The 24,317-nt window shown below is 34.2% G+C and overlaps 1 protein-coding gene across 2 annotated transcripts in view; it reads right to left on the bottom strand.

Annotated features, from left to right (window-relative positions):
* The window catches only part of LOC114333236 (regulator of G-protein signaling 9), a 578,543-nt gene that overhangs the window by 115,610 nt on the left and 438,616 nt on the right, over nucleotides 1-24,317 (bottom strand). For both annotated transcript variants that reach the window (XM_050645501.1, XM_050645500.1), the window contains exons 9-10: nucleotides 5,849-6,052; nucleotides 2,438-2,659 (exon numbers count right to left, since the gene is read on the bottom strand). In XM_050645501.1, the coding sequence (XP_050501458.1) occupies nucleotides 2,438-2,659; nucleotides 5,849-6,052 (426 nt within the window). The remainder of the gene's footprint in view (nucleotides 1-2,437; nucleotides 2,660-5,848; nucleotides 6,053-24,317) is intronic.

Below are 24,317 nucleotides of genomic sequence, written 5' to 3' on the forward strand. Positions count from 1 at the left end.
ATACCATTTTTTTTTAATTTTCATTCTAAACCAGTCAAAATTGTTGATATCATTAATTATGCCAATATAAAGAAATTGTTTTAAGGATTACTATAAATTTTAATTTTTGTGGAAATGGCGTATGTTTTATTTTTCACTTTTTCCTAAAAAATTCGAAAGGGTTCTCTTATTTTCATCATAACTTGCTTAATTTTAATGCTATTAACTTCTTCTGAAGCTCAATTGATAGGTAATCCAAAGTGCTTTGACAACTGTTAAAGAGGTACATTTTATAAAATGCATCGTTTTCAAGTTATTCAAGCTTGAATACTTAGATTTGAGTACTCGTCGAAAAAAATTTACATTCAATTACCCATAACTCACTTTGACTTAACACTAGTTTAGTTCTTTAAGTAAGGAGTGTATTCACTTTTTTATTATCTTCAATACTGGCAATAATAATTTTTTTGATAAAGCTTAGAGTTTTTGAGTTATACGTGAAAAACAGCTTTAAAGCATACATTTCTTTTATGACAAAAAAAATCTTTGATCTTCGATAACTCAAAAAGCATTGATTTATATTAATAACTTTATATAACACATTTTGCTTAGAATTTATACTTATATCGATTAAGGGTATTATTTTTGATAAAATAATTTTCACCACCGAGAAGGGGTGGCTTCCACCCCAAGGTAAAAGCGCAAGTTTGCATCATGTCACCTTTGTTGCTTGAGGTATCCTCTAACCACTCACCAATTTTCATGAAAATCTATGGAGGTTCAACGAAATCGGAGGTGAAAACCTTCAGTGACTCCACTAGTACATTGTAACGAACGAACGCATTCGTTGATAATCCGTCAGCAATGTCAGATACAGATGAAGCTGTAATCATTAGCGCTGCTAATTTTATATCTAGTTATTGCAGGACATGCTGAAAAAAAAAGAAAGGAGAAAGTGTGGTGTTCACACAGGAGGGAAAATGCGCTTTCAAAGGGTTAAATATTAAACACTTTTCCGGACCCCCCTTACGCTGAGGGTAAATTCCCCAGACATCCCGGTAGGGGGCTCCCAGATCACATTTGCCCCGGGGCCCCCAACATCGTAGTTACGGCTATGCACCAAAGAATAGGATTTTGGGACATCTTGAATTTTAAAACACCCTATGTAACGCACAGCCAGCACAGCTGAATGTGGTTGAATTTTTATGTTTGTGCATGACAGTGTTGCCATGCTGTTTTCTATATATTTCTTTCATAATTTCAATCAATGTTAAATGTACCTACAAGAATAATAGAATAATAACATTTACTTCTCCGTCATTAAACTAGGTATAATGACAAATGAGGTGTCAAATTAAAGCTTATAATCCAAGGATAGTACTAAAGGTGAGAAATTAGACCTAGGTTGTCTGTCCGTCTGTCCGTCCGACCGCGAATATAACTCCTTCGTCACTATACCAGGTAGAATGACAAATGAGGTGTCAAATGAAAGCTTATACTACAAGGATCGTACTAAAGGTGAGAAATTTGACATAGGCTGTCTGTCCGTCTGTCCGTCCGACCGCGAGTATAACTCATCCGTCACTATACCAGGTAGAATGACAAATGAGGTGTCAACTGAAAGTTTATAATCCAAGGATAGTAGTAAAGGTGAGAAATTAGACCTAGGTTGTCTGTCCGTCTGTCTGTCTGTCCGTGAATATAACTCCTCCGTCACTATACCAGGTCGGACGGACAGGCGGACAGACAGCCTATGTCAAACTTCTCATCTTTAGTACCATCCTTGGATTATAAGCTTTCGGTTGACACCTCACTTGTCATTCTACCTGGTACAGTGACGAAGGAATTATATACGCGGTCGGACAGACAAACGAACATACAGCCTAGGTTAAATTTCTTACCTTTAGTACCATCCTTGGATAAACTTTCATTTGACACCTTTCATACCATTCTACCTGGTATAATGACAGAGGAGTTGAGTTTGCAAACAGACAGACAAGACGGACGGACGGACAGACGGACGTGGACAATTCAATGTTTTCACATTTTTTCAAAATTGGTGAAAACAACAACATCATATACTTTACTTAATTGGTGTTTCTAAACTACTTACTTTTAACACATTAGGTACACAATATTCCAAGGTTTCTAGCAAGTTAAACGTCACAATGATTTAAAATAATCAAGTAAAAACCTATATATACATAACATATTAGAACATACCTAAAATACACAAAAATGATACATTTCAGACTCAAATATAATATCACAAAAAATTGTAACGTGATAGTATGAAAAAATAGAGGACACGGCAACCGTGTTACATGTGACGGTCGGACCGCGTCGGATTCAATGCCAATATCTACACAGACATATTAGGGTGCTTTAATATCCAAGATGTCCGGATTTTGAACGCCATGGCGTTAGCTGCAATACACTGTCATTGGAGATAACTTACCGTTTCTTTTGCGAAGGTTGTATTCCCGTTGCTAACAAATTTTTGTAGTATTCAGACCGAATAAACCTGGGATAACAGTCTTTCTTTAGCAACAAAGTATATACATGTTCTTGTGCGGCATCGAAAGTAAATCTGCTCGGTGATTTCATTTCTTGATGTACTCTTTCCATCGTCTTGCCGTCTATGTTAATTTCGCAAGGAGCACCAGGAGCCAGAAATTCCCTAAAATAATATCAGGTTATAGAGCAGTCATCAGCGGTAAAAAACTGTAAAACCGTGGAATTTTGAGAATAAACACCGATTTTAATAAAAATTACGATTTAAGCTCGGTTGACCCTCTTCTTCAAAATCTACCCTATGCCGAACGAGGCTTTTGTCCTAGGGGTGAAAACAACCCCATCTCGGGGATGGACATTTTTTAAATCAAAATATCTACGGAAGTCGATATATTGACCAATTCTGAGTAAATTTTATTCTATACATTTTTTTTTCTAAGTTGATACTTTCCAAGTTATTAGCGATTGAATCAAATCTATTAATTTTTCATTGAAAAAACTCATGTTTTATAACCGTTTTTCGTGAATAACTTAAAAAATTTAATTTTCTAGAAAAAATCATTAAAACCAAAATTATAGATAATAAAAAAACAAAGGGACTCGCGTCGGAAAAACCTATGTTACTGATACGACTGAGTTATTGCTCTTAAAAGAATGGCTATTTTCGAAGATCCTCGAAATGGAGAACTTTCAATCTCAAATAACTCGAATGTAATGCAATATTTTGGGAAACTTTAACAGACATTTTTTAAAGCCCATTAAAAAACCTTTCAAATCAGCTTCAACAAAAATTTTTCACATAAAAACTAACTGACTGACTTATGACGAAATTAAAGTCATCGTTCTCCGATTTTTTTTATTGTAACAATTTAAACCCTTGTCATTACAATCCTAATAAAAATGAACAGCCTCCCACTTGAAATTAACTATATTTAGGTATAATTGATACAATTCATGTGATTTGACCGGTTTGGAATGCTTAGTTAGAAAAAAATAGTTGAATTAATCAAAAATTACATTTTTTTAATTTAAAAAAGTGCATTTTCCTTAAATAAATCTAAAAGTAGGTATTCATTATATGAAAAAATGACTTAAGTTTTAAGATTTTTTTGTAAGATTTTTTTTACTGAAAATTATGATTTTTTTAAAATTATTGTACCATGAATACTTTTAGGTTTATTTTAGAAAAATACACTTTTTGGAGTTATACTTCTTTAGGCACGAGGGTGAATTTTTACATTCCCTTGCGCATGCGCACACCGACAGTATGGTATGAGTCTCTACATCTTTTAAGTCATGTAGCGCAAATAAGGTGTGCGTTAAAAGAATATGTTATTAGTGTTTTTAGTAAATATATTTATTATAATTTTTATGTCTGTGGATTTGTCTTCCTCCGTATAAGTATTATTGAAATGTTTATTTTCAATTAATGTATCTGTCACGACGATTGTAATTATGTCCGAGAAATGATCGACTGAATACAAAAGCGGTGGTAGCTGATCGGTAGAGCATTCGCCTAGGGATCGAGAGGTCCCCTGTTCGAATCCTGATAAAGTCATATCCTTTTTTTTAATTTTTGGTATTCTTTTTGTTCTTTCTAAAATTAGTTTAATATTTAAATACAATACAAAAAAACTGTTTAAAGTAGACAGGTATATTGATTTCGTTGAAATCATAATATGAAGTTAGATTATATTACAATAGAAGTATAACTTCTGACGTGCGTATAAAGTACAGACACATTCTATTTTTTAATAATTATAAAAATGCCATTTTCGATTTAATTAACTATTTTTTCCAAACCAAGTGTACCGCGGTCAAATCACATGGATCCTATCAATTATACCTAATAAATAAAATTAATTTCAAGAACGAAGCTGTTCATTTCTATTAGGATTGTAATGACGAGGGTTTGATTGTTACATTTGAAAAAAAGCAGGAAGCTATGACTTTATTTTCATCCTAAGTCAGTCAGTTCTTATGCAAAAAACTTTTGTCGGAGCTCATTTTAACGGTTTTTTAATGAGTTTTAAAAGATGTCTTTTAAGTTTTCCCAAAAAATTGCACCACATTCGAGTTATTTGCGAATGAAAATTCTCCATTTCGATTTTCTTCGCAAATAACCATCATTAAATTTTTTTAATTAATTCATGAAAAACGGTTATAAAACGTGAGTTTTTTTAATAAAAATGCATAGTTTCAATCGGTAGTAGCTTGAAAAGTATCAACTTTGCAAAAAAATTTTATAGAACAAAATTTACTCAGAATTAGTTAATATATCGAATTTCATATTTATTTTGATTAAAAAAATTTTCATCCCCTAGATGGGGTTGTTTTCACTCCCAGGGCAAAAGCCCGCTTCGGCGTAGGGTAGATTTTGACAAGGGTTATAAATACTACCGAAATCCAAATTTTCAAGGAAATCGACCTTGATTCTCAAAATTCCACGAGAAAATGACTGTCGATTGGACTAATAAGATAGTAGGTATATTGGTATATTAGGTATATTCTGATTTGCGATAAAATAAATCGTGACGAATAGCGTCAAACACTGCTCTGAAGTGGTGTCATGGTTGCGCATATTGTCTGAAGTGAGCAAAAGCGCACCCATCGCGCCGACAGCTTTGTCATGCAAAAAATTTTATGCAGGATATGACCTACGTAGCCTTTTGAGATGCCTACTACTGTGTCAGCTATCTCGCGCACCTTCAGTCGGCGGTCTGCTAATACAAGATCATGGAGTTTTATCACGTTATTCTCCGTGGTAGCCATTTTAGGGGCACCTACGCGTGGCTCATGAAAAACCGACGTTCGTCCACGTTGAAACTCATTAAACCAATTTTTGACAGTTGCCATCGAAGAATAAGAGCCACCGTACACAGCATCCAATCGCTCTTTGATTTCGCTGCGTGATTTCCGTTCCAAAAACAAGAATCGAATCACCGACCGATATTGGTCTTTTTCCATTTTATTAAAATCCGCGAACACGCTGACTTCCACGCAATCACAACAATACTATATTTTCGATTTGGCTGAAATTTTGACATTAGCCGTCTACGAGATCGCATTAAATGACAGTACACTTCATTTGCGATAGTGGCGCCATCTGGCGGAGAGGCTAAGTACTTATCGGACTGCCTAGTATATAAAATTTATTAAAAAACATGTTTGATCCGGTAAACAGATGGGTGAAGGTCGACCTAGATTCGGATCCTGTACTATTAGGGATCATTGTAAAATACATCAAAACGGTCGAATTTGATAGGTAGAAGTTTCATGTAGAACTATTCAAATATGGTAGATTTTAAAAGTTGTCATATTGTCTACTTCAAGAATATTAGTGTATTTTACTTACTCAAAAATTTCCTGAACTTTCCAAGAAATCTGCGACTGTGCCGACCTTCGCAAATCTTGAACGGCCATCCAGAACCTAATATTTTCGTGGCTGTATTCTTTCCTTAGATAGTTCGTGAACTCTTGCAATCCTGTTGGATCCGATACCAACTCTTCCATGGACAACGCCCATCGTCGTACTCTTTTCTCCGTTGGGACGTCCACCCTAAAAAGAATTGAGTGATATTGATACTTTCGACAACTACAGCTGCCTGTACTTATGGTTAACGTTTAAAACACCATCAGGCTGTGATTCAAAAAGAACAAACATAAGGCAAAATACACAAAAAGATATTGAAAATCCACAAGGAAAATAAATTCCTGTGCTAGCTGTATACCATAAATCACAAAAATAGTTAAATTTCTCTTTGTAAAAAGTATATTTAAAAATCCCTAAACACGGGATACATCACAAAATAACGCTTTCAAAATTAAGAATGTTAATCACAGTGTGTTAATCTATCATCAGTGTTTCTCACAGATCACATTACATGTTTTGAGCCACCAAGATATATGGGTAAAAAAGTAAAAACCTTTAAGTTATTTTTTCTACAACGGTGTTAAAAATGCAATTTTTAGCACTCCATACGAGCGTTAAAAATGCTACTTTAAGGCACTAGTGCTTTAAAAAAATTTTAAGGCACTGCAGTTCGTATTGACCGTATATGCAATTTTGATGTAATGTCAAAAAAATATAAACTTGGAATGTCAGTCAAGTTCAACTAAAAGTTTTTGTAGATATTGTCCTGTAATTACGTTTGTAGAAAAAATATGTATGATATGCGTGTTAAAAAGTACATTTTTAAGGCACTCATGTGAATTGCAGAACTCGCTTTCGCTCATTCTGCAAACTTTCACATGCGTGCCTTAAACGTGTACTATTAACACTTATATCATAAATAACTATTAAAGTTATAAATATATTACATTATATTATAACAATTTATGTAATGTTAAAAATATTCCTGGAAATTATATTATAATGTACCTAATCGTAATATATAATTAAATATTTAGAATATTGAAAAAAGATTGTCGATCTAGACCATCCAGTTAGCTGAGACGCAGTCGATCGACAAGTTTAGTGGATTTGCGATTTGCGATCGCTGGTTCGAGCCTCAGCTAGGTCATGAAATTAATAAAAGGCCAACGCCGTAGTATAAAAATAGAGTCTACGGCTTGGTCTGAAAAATACTGGCGTCTGATCGGCCTACGGAGGAGCGGTACAGCAAGGGATAAGGGCTTGCGGCTTGGTAATACTCCTCCATAGATCCCTACCGAAGGGCCTTGACGCCTAAGAACGGTGCATGTATATAGAAAAAAGATAAAATAAAAATATATACCATTTTTATTCAGTTGTAATGCGAAGGCAAAACATCTTATTTTTCACTTAGAACAGGGAGCGCAGTCTAGCACTCTGAATCGACGATTTTCGACTCTTATTGGAGTCATCATCGGAGAGGCGTAGGCCTGCTGCTCTCTGCTCGAAGTGACCAAACCATGAAAGTTAATCCCCGCATTGCAACTGACGTGTATGGAGTAGGTGACTAGAGTCATATGGTTACTGAAAGGTAAAGTTTTCAATCCTAAAAGCAACATTAATCATATTGAAAAATATTAAAAATATTACTTAAAGATTTTTAAATTGAAAACTTATTGGTCCAATTCCCTGGTTTCTACAACACCTCCATGGCTTCTAAAAGTTGCAAGCCAGATGGATGCTGCAGTGAAGACAAGAGGGAATTATAAAAAGTTGCAATTCATAACTCCCGTCTGCAGCTTGGTAAAGTTCCAACGGAAAATGGACCTAGTTACTCTATAGGAGTAATACTAATATAAAATAAAAATGTATACCATTTTGTTTTCACCCAATTTTGAAAAAATGTGAAAACTTTGTATTATCCACGTCCGTCTGTCCGTCTGTCTGTAATCACAACTCGTCCGTCAATATACCAGCTAGAATGACAAATGAAGTGTCAACTGAAAGCTGATAATCCAAGGATGGTACTAAAGGTGAGATATTTGACCTTGGCGGTCTGTCCGTCGGTCTGTCCGACCGCGAATATAACTCCTACATCATTATACCAGGTAGAATGACAAATGAGGTGTCAAATGAAAGCTTATAATCCAAGGATGGTACTAAAGGTGAGATATTTGACCTAGGCTGTCTTTCCGTCGGTCCGTACGACCGCGAATATAACTCCTCCGTCATTATACAAGGTAGAATGACAAATGAGGTGTCAAATGAAAGCTTATAATCCAAGGATGGTACTAAAGGTGACATATTTGACTTAGGCGGTCTGTGCGTCGGTCCCTCCGACCGCGAATATAACTCCTGCATTATTATACCAGCTTGAATGATAAATGAGGTGTCAAATGAGGTGTCAAATGAAAGCTTATAATCCAAGGATGGTACTAAAGGTGAGATATTTGACCTAGGCTGTCTTTCCGTCGGTCCGTACGACCGCGAATATAACTCCTCCGTCATTATACAAGGTAGAATGACAAATGAGGTGTCAAATGAAAGCTTATAATCCAAGGATGGTACTAAAGGTGACATATTTGACTTAGGCGGTCTGTGCGTCGGTCCCTCCGACCGCGAATATAACTCCTCCATTATTATACCAGCTTGAATGATAAATGAGGTGTCAAATGAGGTGTCAAATGAAAGCTTATAATCCAAGGATGGTACTAAAGGTGAGATATTTGACCTAGGCTGTCTTTCCGTCGGTCCGTACGACCGCGAATATAACTTCTCCGTCATTATACCAGGTAGAATGACAAATGAGGTGTCAAATGAAAGCTGATAATCCAAGGATGGTACTAAAGGTGAGATATTTGACCCAGGCTGTCTTTCCCTCGGTCCGTACGACCGGGAATATAACTCCTCCGTCATTATACCAGGTAGAATGACAAATGAGGTGTCAAATGAAAGCTGATAATCCAAGGATGGTACTAAAGGTGAGATATTTGACCTTGGCGGTCTGTCCGTCGGTCTGTCCGACCGCGAATATAACTCCTCCATCAGTATACCAGCTTGAATGATAAACGAGGTGTCAAATGAAAGCTTATGATCCAAGGATGGTACTAAAGGTGAGATATTTGACCTAGGCTGTCTCTCCGTCGGTCCGTACGACCGCGAATATAACTTCTCCGTCATTATACCAGGTAGAATGACAAATGCGGTGTCAAATGCAAGCTGATAATCCAACGATGGTACTAAAGGTGAGATATTTGACCTAGGCGGTCTGTCCGTCGGTCCGTCCGACCGCGAATATAACTCCTCCATCATTATACCAGCTAGAATGATAAATGAAGTGTCAAATGAAAGCTTATAATCCAAGGATGGTACTAAAGGTGAGATATTTGACCTAGGCAATCTTTCTGTCGGTCCGTACGACCGCCAATATAACTCCTCCGCCATTATACCGGGTAGAATTACAAATGAGGTGACAAATGTCAAAGTTTAGTAAAAATGACTCAATTAGTAAATTCGTATATCAATCCACGCAAAGTTACACGTAAAATTCAAATATCGTCTTCCAGTTCCACTTTCGATTACTTTGGGTGAAAACCTAGGACTTACGAAGTCCAATTACTTGTTTATTCAAAGGTAAAGTTTTCAATCCTAATATAACATTAGTAATATTGAAAAATATTAAAAATATTACTTACAGATTTTTAAATTGAAAACTTATTGGTCCATTTCCCTGGTGATACCTCCAAGGCTTCTACAATATGCAAGCCAGATGGATGCTGCAGTGAAGACAAACGGGAAGAAATTCTACACTATGCAATTCACAACCCCCGTCTGCAGCTTGATAAAGTTCCAACGGAATATAGACCTAGTAACTCTATAGGAGTATTACTAATATAAAATAAAAATAAAAATGTATACCATTTTTATTCAGTTGCAATGCGAAGGCAAAACAATCTTATTTTTCACTTAGAATACGGAGCGCAGTCCAGCAATCTGAATAGAAGATTTTCGACTCTTATTGGAGTCATCATCGGAGAGGCGTAGGCCTGCTGCTCCATACTCGACGTGACCAACCATGAAAGCTTATCCCCACATTATTTTCCACTTAAAACAGGGAGCGAAATCCAACACTCTGAATCGACGATTTTCGACTCTTATTGGAGTCATCATCGGAGAGGCGTAGGCCTGCTGCTCTCCGCTCGGTAACTGAATAAAAATGGTATACATTTTTATTTTATATTAGTATTACTCCTATAGAATAACTAGGTCCGTTATTCGTTGGAACTTTACCAAGCTGCAGACGGGGGTTGTGAATTGCAACTTTTTAGAATTCCCTCTTGTCTTCACTTCAGCATCCATGTGGCTTGAAAATTTTAGAAGCCATGGAGGTGTTACCAGGGAAATGGACCAATAAGTTTTAAATTTAAAAATCTTTTAGTAATATTTTTAATATTTTTCAATATTATTAATGTTGGTATTAGGATTGAAAACTTTACCTGTTTGAAAAAAGATAATTTGAGCGGATAATTTGATAATGAGTTAATATTTTAAATGTGCGGATATCTGTCTCTCATTTCTATTCGTCTGTTAAAACGAAATGTGCTAGCTTATTTACCCTATCAAAATTAAACTCCATAGAATTCCAACCTAGTTTCCAGTTGCTCCACTTTCTGTTCATTACGAAGTGAATTATCGGTGACATATTGGACGATGCATCGAAACTTTTAATAATGTCGCCATGCAGCAACCGTAACCGTACATGAACAAATCTCAGCAGAGTCAAACGAGCGTCAAATGTAATAAAGTGTCCTGCAGATGGCATAGCATGCTAACATAAAATATCGCTGTAATTATTTCCAGTAGGCTCTGGTATTTAATCACTCGACTAAAGCACGGATTGCTAGATGTCACGACCTGTTCTATATCGATTGTTTTTTACAGCAAATCTAGCAAGCTCTGTACACAACAAAAACTTTCTAAAAAACTTTTTAATTTTACTTGGTACAAAAAAAAAGATCAAGAACTAAAGACGAATTAATTGCATCTTGAAACTTCTCTTATTGGTAAATTTATATACGAGTACGTTAGTAACGGTCCATTTTGTTACTCCTTTTTTCTGATTTTTCTTTCCAATTTGAAGACTTTATGCAATGTAGACGTTCAATGGATGTTTATATTCATTGTAAGAGCAACAAGGGCAAACATGTATTCCTTAAAACTTAAAACAAATATACAGGTACATGATACATACTAGAATTGGTTCGAAATAGGTATTAGGATACCAATATGGATACTACATAAGTTTACGGTATTTTTATGTGTACCCTTTTATAAGGTTTTGTAATATTGTACGAGCTAGTTTAAAAGATAATTAAGTTTTTTTGTTAATTTCGTAGCAATATTTACACCCTGTAGAATTGTACTGATTCGACATCAAATTTTTATTTTATGTTCAAACGATTTTCAATATAGTCTACTATTGTTAAACATTAACAGTATAGCGAAATGTTTAATTTTAGTATACAGGGTGGGTCGAAACTCGGAATGAGTATTTTCTGAGTTTTTTTAAAGGAACACCCTGTATTTAAGTATTGTAATAAAATAATATTTGATGGTACTTTTTTATTTCTAAAGCATTCCCTATACCTAAGTGCTTTAATTTGTAAGTTATTCGTGATTCTTTAAGCTAAACATTAATTGCAACAAAAATTACGTGACATTTTATTAGGTGGCCGGCCGCGGCCGTGAAAATATTCAATAAAAAATAATTTTTCGAAAAAAAAGTATATAATGATCTAACGATCCTTAATTTATTAATATTGGATGAGATATCCAAATACATTCGTAGTTAAGGTTGTTGGTGCTTAAAATATTAATCAAACATACAAAATTCTCCCTAGTTGGCTATGACACAAAATTTGCTTAAACATTTGACATTATACTATTTATATAGTTTCAATTGATTTGTTACCATTACTAATATTAATTTTTCTAATAAGGAACTGATTAAATTGGATTTGTGTTAGGAGAGTATAATAAAAATGAGCTACTTGCAATAAAAAATTATCATCATCAATTCCCTGATAGACGACAACCAAGAAAAGAAACTTTTGAAAGTATACTAAAAAGGTCTCAACAGACTAGATACTTAGATTGTAAGAACGGTTGTACTAATATGCTGATCCTCAGCGACACTAAGGATTACATTTAATTCCTGTTTTCTTCATTTACAATAGTTTTTGTTCTCAGATTTATCATAATCTAAGTGTACAGTCCGTTGAAACCGTTCTAGTATATTTTCAAACGTTTCTCTTCTTGGTTGTCGTCTATCAGGGAATTTCTACTGAAACTTTCTTATTGCTAGTAGCACATTTTTGTTATACTCCACTAGCACAAAAATTTTATTAATCAGTTCCCAATTAGAAAAATTCATATTATTAATGGTAACAAAGCAACTGGAACTATAAAAATAGTATAATGTCTAATTTTTAAGCAAATTTAGTGTCATAGCCGACAAGGTAGAATATTACATGTTTTTATTAATATTTTGCGCACCAACAATCTTAACTACGAATACGCTTATTTGTATATCTCATCCAATATTAATAAATTAAGGATCAGACTAGATTATGATGTATTTTTTTTGAAAAATTAATTTTGATTGAATATTTTCACGGCCACTTTATAAAAGTTCACGTAATTTTTGTTGCAATTAATGTTTGGCTTAAAGAATTACGAATAACTTACAAATTAAAGCACTTAGGTATAGGGAATGCTTAAGAAATAAAAAGTATTATAAAATATCATTTTACTACATAACTAAAGTACAGGGTGTTCCATTTAAAAAATCTGAGAACATACTCATTCCGAGTTTCGACCCACCCTGTATACTAAAACTAAACATTTCGATTTATTGTTAATGTTTAACAATGGTCGAGTATATTAAAAATCATTTGAACATAAAATAAAAATTTGATGTTAAATCACTACAATTCTACAGGGTGTAAATATTTCTACAAAATTAACAACAAAACGTAATTATCATTTAAACTACCTCGTATACTATTACAAAACTTTATATTTTAAGAAAGAAAACATTGCGGAGAATCCACAAATGTGAAAATATACAGGGTGTTCCGTTTAAAAAAACATAAATTTGTGTCACAATGTCAATACTCACGCCCCTGTATACTTGAAAATATTTTTAAATTATGGTCCTATCTGTGCCCCAACTTTTACCTAAATAACTTTTTTTCGTATCTCTTACGAGAAACGAGTAACTGGACTTTGTCACACTAATGCCTCACCCTGTATATATTATTAAAAAAATCTACAACATTAAAAGATCATTTTTTCAGGGTGTCTCATAGTGTCACCGAAAAGTATTCCAGCTTGCGTCTCTTTATTATTTTGACCAGTTGTGTTGTTAGAACAATTTCGTATCAGTGTAAATACTCAAGGAATGTGAAATCATCACTGAATTTTTAATGCCCGATGCAAGTGTTACAACAGAACCGAAGGGTAGTCACTAGTCATTCCCACAATATTCACTCCGTTCATTTTTTCCACATTCATCAGGCCACGGCAGACACCGGTGACCGCTGTTTTCCGATGTAAAGTCGTGTTGACAGGGCTAGTGAATCACGAGCAAGGTACTGAATCACAATCGCACACGTGGCACGTGGCGACAAGAATCTTAATACTACTAGTAACTTCATAACTCTGCTCAGGGCCCGGATTACGTACACTCGATACGCATCGTATCCGCCATGTTTTCCCATAGCGCCTTACGGGAAAACATGGCGGATACGATGCGTATCGAGTGTACGTAATCCCTAGGCTGGTTACGCATCGATCGTGAATAAAGTTTACACGGCAAATATTTGCTTTAGTGGCGCATCTAATAATATCCTTGTAGTCCAGGGCGCATCTGTTTTGAGATGGACGTTGAGAGGTGACTCAAATTTTTTTGCAGAAATTGCTTGAAAATATTGCAAAAATCAGATTGCTATTTATCACCAAATGGGCGTTTTAATGAGTGGAACATGTAGAATATGTCAAATGACAGGAATTATGACAGGAGATAAATAGCAGTCTGATTTTTGCATGAGAGTTTAATCTCTGTTCGGAGAGTTTAAGTCTATTCTGTCGGACAAAATAAATGTGCCGTTTTCGTGGTCTGACGGTTCCAAATTTTTAACCTGTTCCACAATTAAAACTGCCCCTGTTCCATTGTTCGCATATATCAAAGTTTATTCGACTAGACACCCTTAAGCTATTAACAAATTTTCAGCTTGCTATTAATCAACTTTTTTTTCATACGCGGGATCCAGACCTATGTCGTGATCGAGCGTTCCAACGCCTTTACGAAAACTACGTGTATGTGGTGATTTTGGCCTTCAGTTAACGGCCTGTCAATCGCCCGGCCTCTTCCATATCCGCAAGTGAGTGGCCAGCATTATTCTTGTTTTGGCCGCCGCGCCCATCAGCGGTCACTTTGATAGTATTCACTCCCGTCAGATCTGTATTTAGCAAATCGTGATATAGTGCTGAAGAGATTTGGTTAGAGCCTTTTATATACTCGTTTTCTGACCAAATATAGGAGAAGATTTTTTCCTTCGTTGAGGATCTTTTGAGGAACCCTCACAGAAAGATTCTAATTCACGAACTTTTAAAAAATAAAAAACGTATAATTAGCAACTTTTTACTTTCTGAAAGTTGAATTAATTTACAGTCATCATCCATGATCATTTAAAGAAAAATGCACTCACTCTATTTAGTCTTCTATGGATTGTCCTTAAACCAGGAGGAGTAAACTAAAAAGACAGATTCACGCCCAAGAAAGTCACTAAAAGATCACCAAATACATCTTATGTATGGCTTCCACTTTCTGCGGCAACGACAACGAACATGTCGCGCGCGCCAGCCTCGCGAAATAGATACGCTGCTTAAGGGGAAAGGCGCAAAATGTCGCTTGTCAAAATTTTCAATGTGTTTTAAATGTATTCATTTTTTCGAATCCTGAGAAAACTAATAACTATTTTTGAAAAATTTAAACGCAGAATGAAATATTACATTATTACTGAGGGCCGAAAGTCCCTGAAAACTTCTATAATGTTTATTTTAATAAAATATAAAATTTAGTCTGATTTTTAATTGCAAATATTTCATCCAAAAGAAACTTTTGAAGTTATACTTCTTTACGCGCGATATGAGGGTGAATTTTTATATGTTAAAACCTACGATCCCGGCGCATGCGCATTATAACTTTGGTCTGATTGGATGTTCAAATGACATGTCAAAAATTATCCAATATGGCAGCTGTAGCGCAGCTGTGGTTTGGATGATTGACGGTTTGGTTATGTATGGTTGTTGCGTTTTAAAATTTGTGGGAAGAGAAACAACAAAGGTTAGTTAATAGTTATATTGCCTTTTTAAATAGTTTTCATATTATATTTTTGAAGTTATACTTCAAAATGTTTTAATTTATGTATGTATCAGTCCAGAAAAGGTGTAGAAAGAATAACATATTAGTGTTTTTAAATATATTTTTCTACAAACGTGTTAAAAATGCAATTTTTAGGACTCCATAGGAGCGTTAAAAATGCTACTTTAAGGCACTAGTGCTTTAAAATTTGTAAGGCACTGCAGTTAAAAGTAAATTGTCAAATTGTGAAACGTCAAAATATTTATATTTCATTTAATAACATTTTTTTTTTTTTTTTTTTTTTTTTTTATTTTGGCTTAGACTTACCGTCATACTGCCAGACACATAAGGAATACAAGTTATCAAGTTATACAAAACAGGTTTAAAACAAAGATAACAACTAAAAGGTATTAAGTAACACTAAGCTTAACAGCTAAAACTACTAATTACCAAAGGTATTAATTAGAAATGTTTAAGGGAATTATAATGATAATTTGCTGTCTTTTAAAAAGTTAATTAAAGAGTTGTATACATCTACAGAACCAAGTGATAATAAATATAGTATATTCCAAGGAGTTGCTACTTTACATTTTAATAAATCATTTATTAATTTAGATGAGTAAATTGTATTTTTAGAACAACCAAAAAATATATGATCTAAATCACTTTCCTCTTCACAATGCTCACATTTATCATTATCCAAAACCTGTATTTTAAATAAATGCTTTGGATAACATGCGTGCCCGAATCGTACTCTAATAATAGAAGTTATGTACTTTCTAGAAGCTCTACAAGACTTGTACCAAGGAAATTTGGGAATATCGGGCTGAATTAACGAGTATCTATTTTGATTCACAAAAGAGTATTCCTTCCACTGGTAGCTCCACTCCCGATGCAGTGTTGACTTGAAAGAGATTATACTATCAGTCAGTGTTATTTTATGTAGAATACTGGTATCGGATGAAACGCTTTCTTTGGCTAATAAGTCGACATACTCATTATGTTCAAATCCTGCGTGTGCTTTAATCCAGATAAAATGTACATTGATTCCTTTGGTTAAAAGATTTTGTTTAATATGTTTAATTTTATAAATGTATGGGCAGTCTTGGATGTTTGGGGGTCCATATTTTTACCAAGAGATTTCAATACTGCTAAGGAGTCAGACAAAATTATAATATGGGCGAAATCAAATTCAGCTACATATAGTAAAGCTTCATATATTGCAATAGCCTCTGCTGTATAAATCGAAGTCTCCGGTTTCAGTTTGAATTTCTTTTCTATATGTCCCGATGGTATAAAAAAGGCGCATCCAGTTCCATCTGCAGATTTAGACGCATCTGTATATAGAGCTATTGACTCATTGTAACTATTCGTTATGGATAAAAGAATATTTTTATTTAAATATATGTTTTCACTATAATTTGGTACAATAATATCTGTAGGAGAAAAGAAAGAAGAGTACGTGTAGTTTTTGAATAAGTCGTTCGTTTTATCTATATTTTTTAAGAGTACTATATTTTGATTATAAGCTTCACACAGTAAGGGAGATTTCTTTTTTTGCCAATATTTATTGGTTAGATCATGGCAACTTAAAGTCACTATTTTTTGGTATAGAAGAGGGTTAATTAAGTATACTTCATTAAATATTTTTTGGACAAAAAACTTCGTCTTAGATTTAAAGGAGGTTCCAAGGCTTCCAAATATAAAGCTTGTACTGGAGTGGATCTCATAGCTCCTAGACATATCCGTAAGGCTGAATTATGTAAAACATTGATTTTGTTTAGTAGTGCATTACTTGCTGATCCATACAAAACACTGCCGTAATCGAAAATAGATCGTATGTAAGCTTTATAAAATAATAAACTTACTTCAACATCCGATCCCCACCAAGTTCTATTAATTGATTTAAGAAAGTTTATTCCCTTATTACACCTGTTCAACATGTCGTCAATATGTAACTTCCAGGTCAATTTTTGGTCGAGTATCATTCCAAGATATTTAATTTTATTTTTAAAAGAAAATTTATGCCCACCTAAGGTGATTGTGCTAATATTAGGAAAGTTATGTCTGGTAAATAAACAAACTTGTGATTTACTGCATGATAATTCAAAGCCATTTTCAATAAACCATTTTTTATGGAGACCATAGACACTATTCAAGTTTTCAATGGATTGCTGATATTTCTTGTGTTCTGTGTACAAACAGAAATCGTCAGCATATTGTACAACATTAAATGCAATATTGTTAATAGTGATGTTGTGTAGATCTGCTGTGTAAATGTTAAATAAAATAGGACTCAAAACGGAGCCCTGAGGTAATCCTTTATTATTAAGTCTAGGGCTTATAAGAGTATGATTATTTTTTAAATAAATTATTCTATCTTTATACAGGTTTACAATATTAGAAGCAAACTGTGATGGAATATTAAAAAATGTAATCATTTTTTCTTGGAGAATTGAAAGAGAGACAGAGTCATAAGCACCTTCGATGTCTAAAAATAAAGCGGGCACATAACTGTTCCTGGAAAAACTGTTCTGAATGTCTACAACAAGAGTTGTTAAGGAATCTAAAGTTCCATAACCTTTTTTAAAATCATGTTGGTTAGCGGGTAAAGGATTTTGATCCCTTAGCCACCAATCCAACCTAATCTTAACCATCCGTTCGAGAGTCTTCAAAATACATGATAATAATGATATCGGTCGGTAAGCTTCAGCTAATTTAGGGTCTTTCCCCGGTTTGGGAATAGGAACGACTATAATACGCTTAAAATCTATTATGCTGTTGCCTTCAATAATTATCTGGTCAAATATATTTAAAAGTAATTGTTTTGCGTTATCTGGTAAATGTTGTATCATAGGATATTTGATTGCATCGTATCCTGGTGAGGTACTAACGCGATTATCAAGGGCAAAATCTAATTCAGTTCTCGAAAAAGGTGTAAGGAGAAAATGATTCTGATCAGATGGAAGCGTTTTAGAATTAATAACATCTAACTGGTTATTTACGTAAGGTGGAGCTATTTTATCGAAAAAATCGTCTACCCATGAATTACTTAGAGGTAATGAAAAATTAACTTTTTTCCTATTCATTTTTCTTGCTTGATTCCAAATAAGACTAGATGGAGTTTGTTTATTTAATTTTGAACACCATGCAACCCAACTTTGTTTGGCCTTTAATTTCAGGAATTTTTTGACACGAGCATTTATTTCTTTACATTTACAAAAATTTTCAGGAGAAGAATTGTTTTTATAGTTTATTAATGCCTTCTTTCTTTCTGCAACGGATTGATCACATTCCGAATCCCACCACGGAGGGGGAGTCCGTTTGCATTTAAATGGTTTATATTCAGAAATAGATTGTTTAGAAGCTTCATTAATACAGTCAATAAGGAAATTATATTTTTCTTGGGTATTTAAGGATGTGTGAGGTTTTTCGTTTAATAAGGTATCAACAAGCTGAGAGTATAATGACCAATTTGCTTTTTTAATGTTCCACTTAGTACTGGGATAAATGGTATTAGCATTAGTTCCCAAGACATCGATCACAACCTTTATAACGAAATGATTTGATCCCAAGGTATCAAGATCTACAGACCACGAAGTTTTATCAAAAAGGGATGGTGAGCAAAACGTGACATCAATCATGGAATTTGAGTTTCCTGGACTCGTTTGGCAAGTTGGTTGTCCATTATTCATTACTACATAATCTAAATTCTGAATTGTCTCCACAATTTGATGGCCTATATTATCATTTTTATATGAGCCCCACAAAGAATTATGTGCATTCATATCTCCTCCAATGATACAAGGGTGTTTTAGTTGAGAAAATAACTTATCCCAATCTTCGGTTTTGGTTTTAGTTTTTGGGCACCTATATACAGAGAGTAAACTTAAATAACTTTGTTTATAGTTGATTTTAATACCACAAGCAAGCAAGTCTTGAATATAATTTTTTTTAATTGTTATGCGCTCAAAAGGAATACCAGTTTTAATTAAAATAGCAACTCCAGAATAGCCGTCATCGCGATCTTCGCGTATCACATTATAACCTCTATAAATATATACAACATCCCGTTTAAACCAAGTTTCACTTATTAAAGCTATGTCAATATCTTCGGTTATTAAAAAGTTAATAAGGCTGTTTTTGTTAGCAACAGCTGATCGAGCATTCCATTGTATTATTTTGAGTTTAGATTTGTTCGTCATTAGATGAGTTATTTTTTAAAATATTATCTAGAACATTATTAATACCTTTGGCTAACAAATTCATGTCAAGTGATTTTGCCTCTTCTAAACAATTAATATTTTGAATAAAACTTGAGAAAAGAAGTACTAAGGAACCTACTAACTTATTTTTATCATTGTCTGTATTAGGAAAACTTTCCTTATTTACGGGAGGTAAAGGTTGAGACGGTCCAAATCTGAAAGGGATGAGATATGGTGTAGGATCTTCGGAAGTTGGAGATGATACTTTTCTTTTTTTATTTGCACTATACTCAGTGCTTGATGTACTACAGCTTGGTTGGCTAAAACTTTTGGGTTTCTGTAGGTGAGACCTCAATGGCTTGAAATAAGGAGATGCACTAACTTCAGAGGAGTTAGTTAATTTTGGAAATTCTTTGTCTGAATTTGACAATATTTCAAATCTGTTATTAGAAATAAGACCAGAAAATGATGAGTCACTCAAATTTTTTGCCTCCAAATATGAGATTTTATGTTCAATCATGATATTTTTTATTTTTTTTTGATGTTCGAAAAAAGGACAGTTTTTAGAGATCGATATATGCTTATCAGTTTTACAGTGTATGCAATACTTTTTTGTTTCATCACATGTATGTATGTCATTTTTAATTTGTCCACATTGTATACAGTATTCCTGTGTACCTTTACACTGTCTAGAAATATGTCCATATTTGAGGCATTTATAACATTGCGTCACTTTACCCAACAATTTTTCCACTTGGAAAAATACATAATTTATCACAACATAGTTTGGCAAACAATTGCCTTCAAAAGTAATTATAACATTACGTCTAGGGACGTATTCTGTATTTCCATCCTTTTCTACTTTCCTGTGCATTCTTTTAATATCAATAATTGGTGAACTAGAGCTCATATATTTTTTCAAATAGTCAATATTATATTTGGTATCAACATCGCGTATCAGTCCTTTGATTTCCAAGAGGTGATTTGGAATGTACGCTTTTAAATTATCGTCCTTTAAGTGACTATTATTGACTAAATTGTTTGCATCCAAAATAGATTTGAGGATTACTTTAACACGGTTTCTTCCTATACTTTTAATTTGCTTAATATTATTAATCTTTAATTTTTGATGTAAAATATCTGCAACAACCATTGGATGCAAACGGGAAATATTCTGATCATTGGTCTTCTCAACATAAACACAACAATTTTGAAAGTCGTAACTATTACAATTAATATTAAAAAGTTTTACCTCCCTTGTAGCAGAAGAATTTGTGGTGATAGTTCCTGTATCCATGTCTTGATTACTATCACTAATAACTTCAGCAGTATTTAGTTCGCACACTGGCGTCTTTTTTATATTCTCCCCCATCTGGGGAGAATATTTTCACTTTTGTATCACTATTCTACAATATGTAAATGTTTTTACCCACGATGAAATTTAAATGTTTTAATTGTCACAAAAACTGCGAGCTGAATGTCAATATTTAGGTACGTTTAACCATGGCCAAATTTTAAACTGTTCACACAAAAGTTAAACACCGTGAAAAGAAGCCTAGGCTGTTTAACCCATAGGACTGAAACTTCTTATCAATGATAATTAAAACCACTATAAAATTAATTTAAGTTAAACTACTAAAAAATTAATTTTTTCTGGAGCTATTTTAGATGCAACCGTATTTGACGTTTATTAATGTCAAAGTGATTTAATAACATTAATATTAATAATACAACTTGCGCAATTTGAAAAATATGGTTTAAAAGGTTTTTTATTATAATTTTGTGTCTTTGGATTTGTCTTCCTTGGGCGTAAAATAATAAAACATCTATTTTTATATTTCACTTGTCACCGTGATGTATAATTATGTATATCTGAAAGGTAACTAGCATGCGGCGAGATTGCGGGTTCAAATCCCGGACGATTCATATCTTTTTATTTTTTTTTTTAATATTTGGCATTGTTAAGTTTTGGTTCATTTTTGGTAATTATTGTTAATTTTTTGTATTGTACCTGTTAAGTAGGTATATTTATTTCGTTGAAATTATATTATAATAGAAGTATAACTTCTTACGTGCGTACAAAGTACACACACACATTCTTTTTTTATTTATTCTACGGGACTTTCGGTCCTCAGTAATAACGTAATCTTTCATCCAGCTTTTAAATTTTTCGAAAATACTTATTAGTTTTCTAATTTAAAACACATTGAAAATTTTGACAGGCGACATTTTTGCGCCTTTCCCCTTAAGGTATTTATTGCAGATAATTGTTTTCATTTTTCAAACTTTATAAATTTATTAAATAATTATTGTAATTTTGTGCAATGGATTTTATCGAGTAGGTACGGTATTTTATCTAACCTGTTGGTATACTTAACAGTAACAGTTCCGTGGCTATGCAAATAGTCGATACCCAAATACCTCATTGAATATAAATATTTTTAAAATAAAAGATATTCGTTGCAGATCTTTCTTTATATCCATCAAATCCACTGCAGTAAACATTGTTCGTGTCTACAGAATCTATGCTTTTAACTAAACTATAACTACTTGCATTATACAATTTTCCGTGACAGAATAACGGCCAATCAACAGAATCAGTTATAGCTAATGGCTTACTGATGTCAGCCTAGATACCATCTACATTTATTACAAACACAATGTTGTTTGCCATGCGATGCAGTTATTTAACGAACAACGATATTTTGCATGTTAAAATATAATAGTTTTTAAAAGGATTTACTACTGATAGTAAATTATGATTATTTTTTTTTCTTTAAAAAAGTTAATTGTTTCCTTTAAAAGTATGATACGTGTATAAGTTTATATTTGATCAATGATCTGAAGAATTTTATTGGTGCAATCTTTCTTTTTGCACAAATATTGCATTGGGCCGGACATACGATAGGAATGGGAGAGGATAGGCTACCAAAAAGAGCACCGAATGCTAGAATGCAGGGAAAGAGACCGGTTGGAAAGTCAAGAAAGCGCAGGGAAGACATAGCAAATAGCGACGCACAAGCCCTTTTAGGAGTCCGTGTATGGAGAAGAGCAGCCACAGACAAGCAAGGGTGGAGGCAAAAAATAAAGGAGGCCAAGGCTCAATTTGGTCTGTAGTGCGGTAGAAGAAGAAGAAGAATCTTTCTGTTACCACTGGTTCCTCTATTATATTTTACTTTAATTGAGGTAAGCGTTTCGTAAATAATCGTCATAAATAAGTCATCTAAGATCCTCATTTTTATTTTAGATTTAGCCTCGTACAAATAAGGGCGGTTTGGCAACGTCGACGTCGCGGTTTACCTGAAAAACATAACCGCCGCGGTTCAAGATAACATAGAAACAAATGCAACCGCTCAACATCGTACATATGCAACCGCCAGTTTACCAGCGCTTAAACTGGTAAATCGCGGCGTCGACGTTGGCGAACCGCTCTTATATGAGCAAGCCCTTAGCGTTTGGTTTTCTTATATCTTTTAGTCGAAGCAATAAGGTACTGAACCTCCGAAAAAAAAGGACAAGACAGATCTTAATAATTCTTTTTGAATTCGATTCGTGAATGCGCCAGGAAACTTTGTGAACCGGAGCCATGATATAATATGGAAAAACTGCATACAAAAAATGCCTTCTTAAAGTGCATCTCAAACAGACAATAAAAACAATTTAGAACTCGTCAATTATCGGCGCAAATGAGTTCAATTTTGTTACTCGGAGGTTTTTGGGGTCGCTGAAAACAAATATGACGTCAAAAGTGATCTCCGGAGTACCTGGTGCCCAGGGTACCTACTGTGTACCTCGTCTTGTGGAGTCTTCCGCAAACTCATTAAAAATTAGTCAAAAATCATTACTCGGGGGGTTTTTGGGGCCGCTAACGACGAATATGACATCGGAAGTAATTTCCGGAGTACCTGGTGCACAGGGTACCTACTGTTTACCTCGTCTTGTGGAGTTTTCGGCAAAAAATTTATTAAAAAATTAGCCAAAAATAATTACTCGGGTGTTTTTGGGGTCGCTAACGACGAATATGACATCGGAAGCGATCTCCGGAATACCTGGTGCCCAGGGTTCCTACTTCTTATGAAGTTTTCGGCAAATTCAATAAAAAATTAGCCAAAAATCATTACTCGGGTTTTTTTGGTCGCTTACGACGAATATGACATCGGAAGTGCTCTACGAAGTACTTTGTACCCATGATGTTGGACTAATTTTTTAATGAATTTGCCGAAAACTCCAGAAAACGACGTAATCAGTAGGTACCCTGGGTACCAGGTACTCCTTAGATCACTTCCGATGTCATATTCGTCGTCAACGACCCAAAAACCCCCGAGTAATGATTTTTGGCTAATTGTTTAATGAATTTGCCGAAAACTCCATAAGAAGAAGGTACGTTGGGCGCCAGGTATCTCGGATATCGCTTTCGATGTCATATTCGTCGTTAGCGACCCCAAAAATCCCCGAGTAATTAGTTTCGTCTAATTTTTTAATAAATTTTTAGCCGAAAACTTCACAAGAGAGCTGAACAGTAGGTACCCTGTGTAACGGTCCACCCGTTATAATATCATTTTTAGCGCTTTAATTATTTTTAAAATTATTTTCTTTTGACCTCCCATTTAAATTTTTTAATTTCTCGTAAAGGACTTCTCATGTGACGTCACACTGTACGGAACATAGTTGAACCGTTCCTTGTCATTTAATTCGTGTTCCGTGAGAGTTTGACGTCTTCCTCGCTGAATGAGAGAGTAATGCTCTTTACTTGACTGTGAGCTGTGGTTCGAATCGGTTATACCAATGGCGGGTTGATAATTTCAACTATTTAAATCAT

Source organism: Diabrotica virgifera, chromosome 3 (genome assembly GCF_917563875.1).
Source record: "Diabrotica virgifera virgifera chromosome 3, PGI_DIABVI_V3a".
In the NCBI taxonomy this organism is placed as follows: domain Eukaryota; kingdom Metazoa; phylum Arthropoda; class Insecta; order Coleoptera; family Chrysomelidae; genus Diabrotica; species Diabrotica virgifera.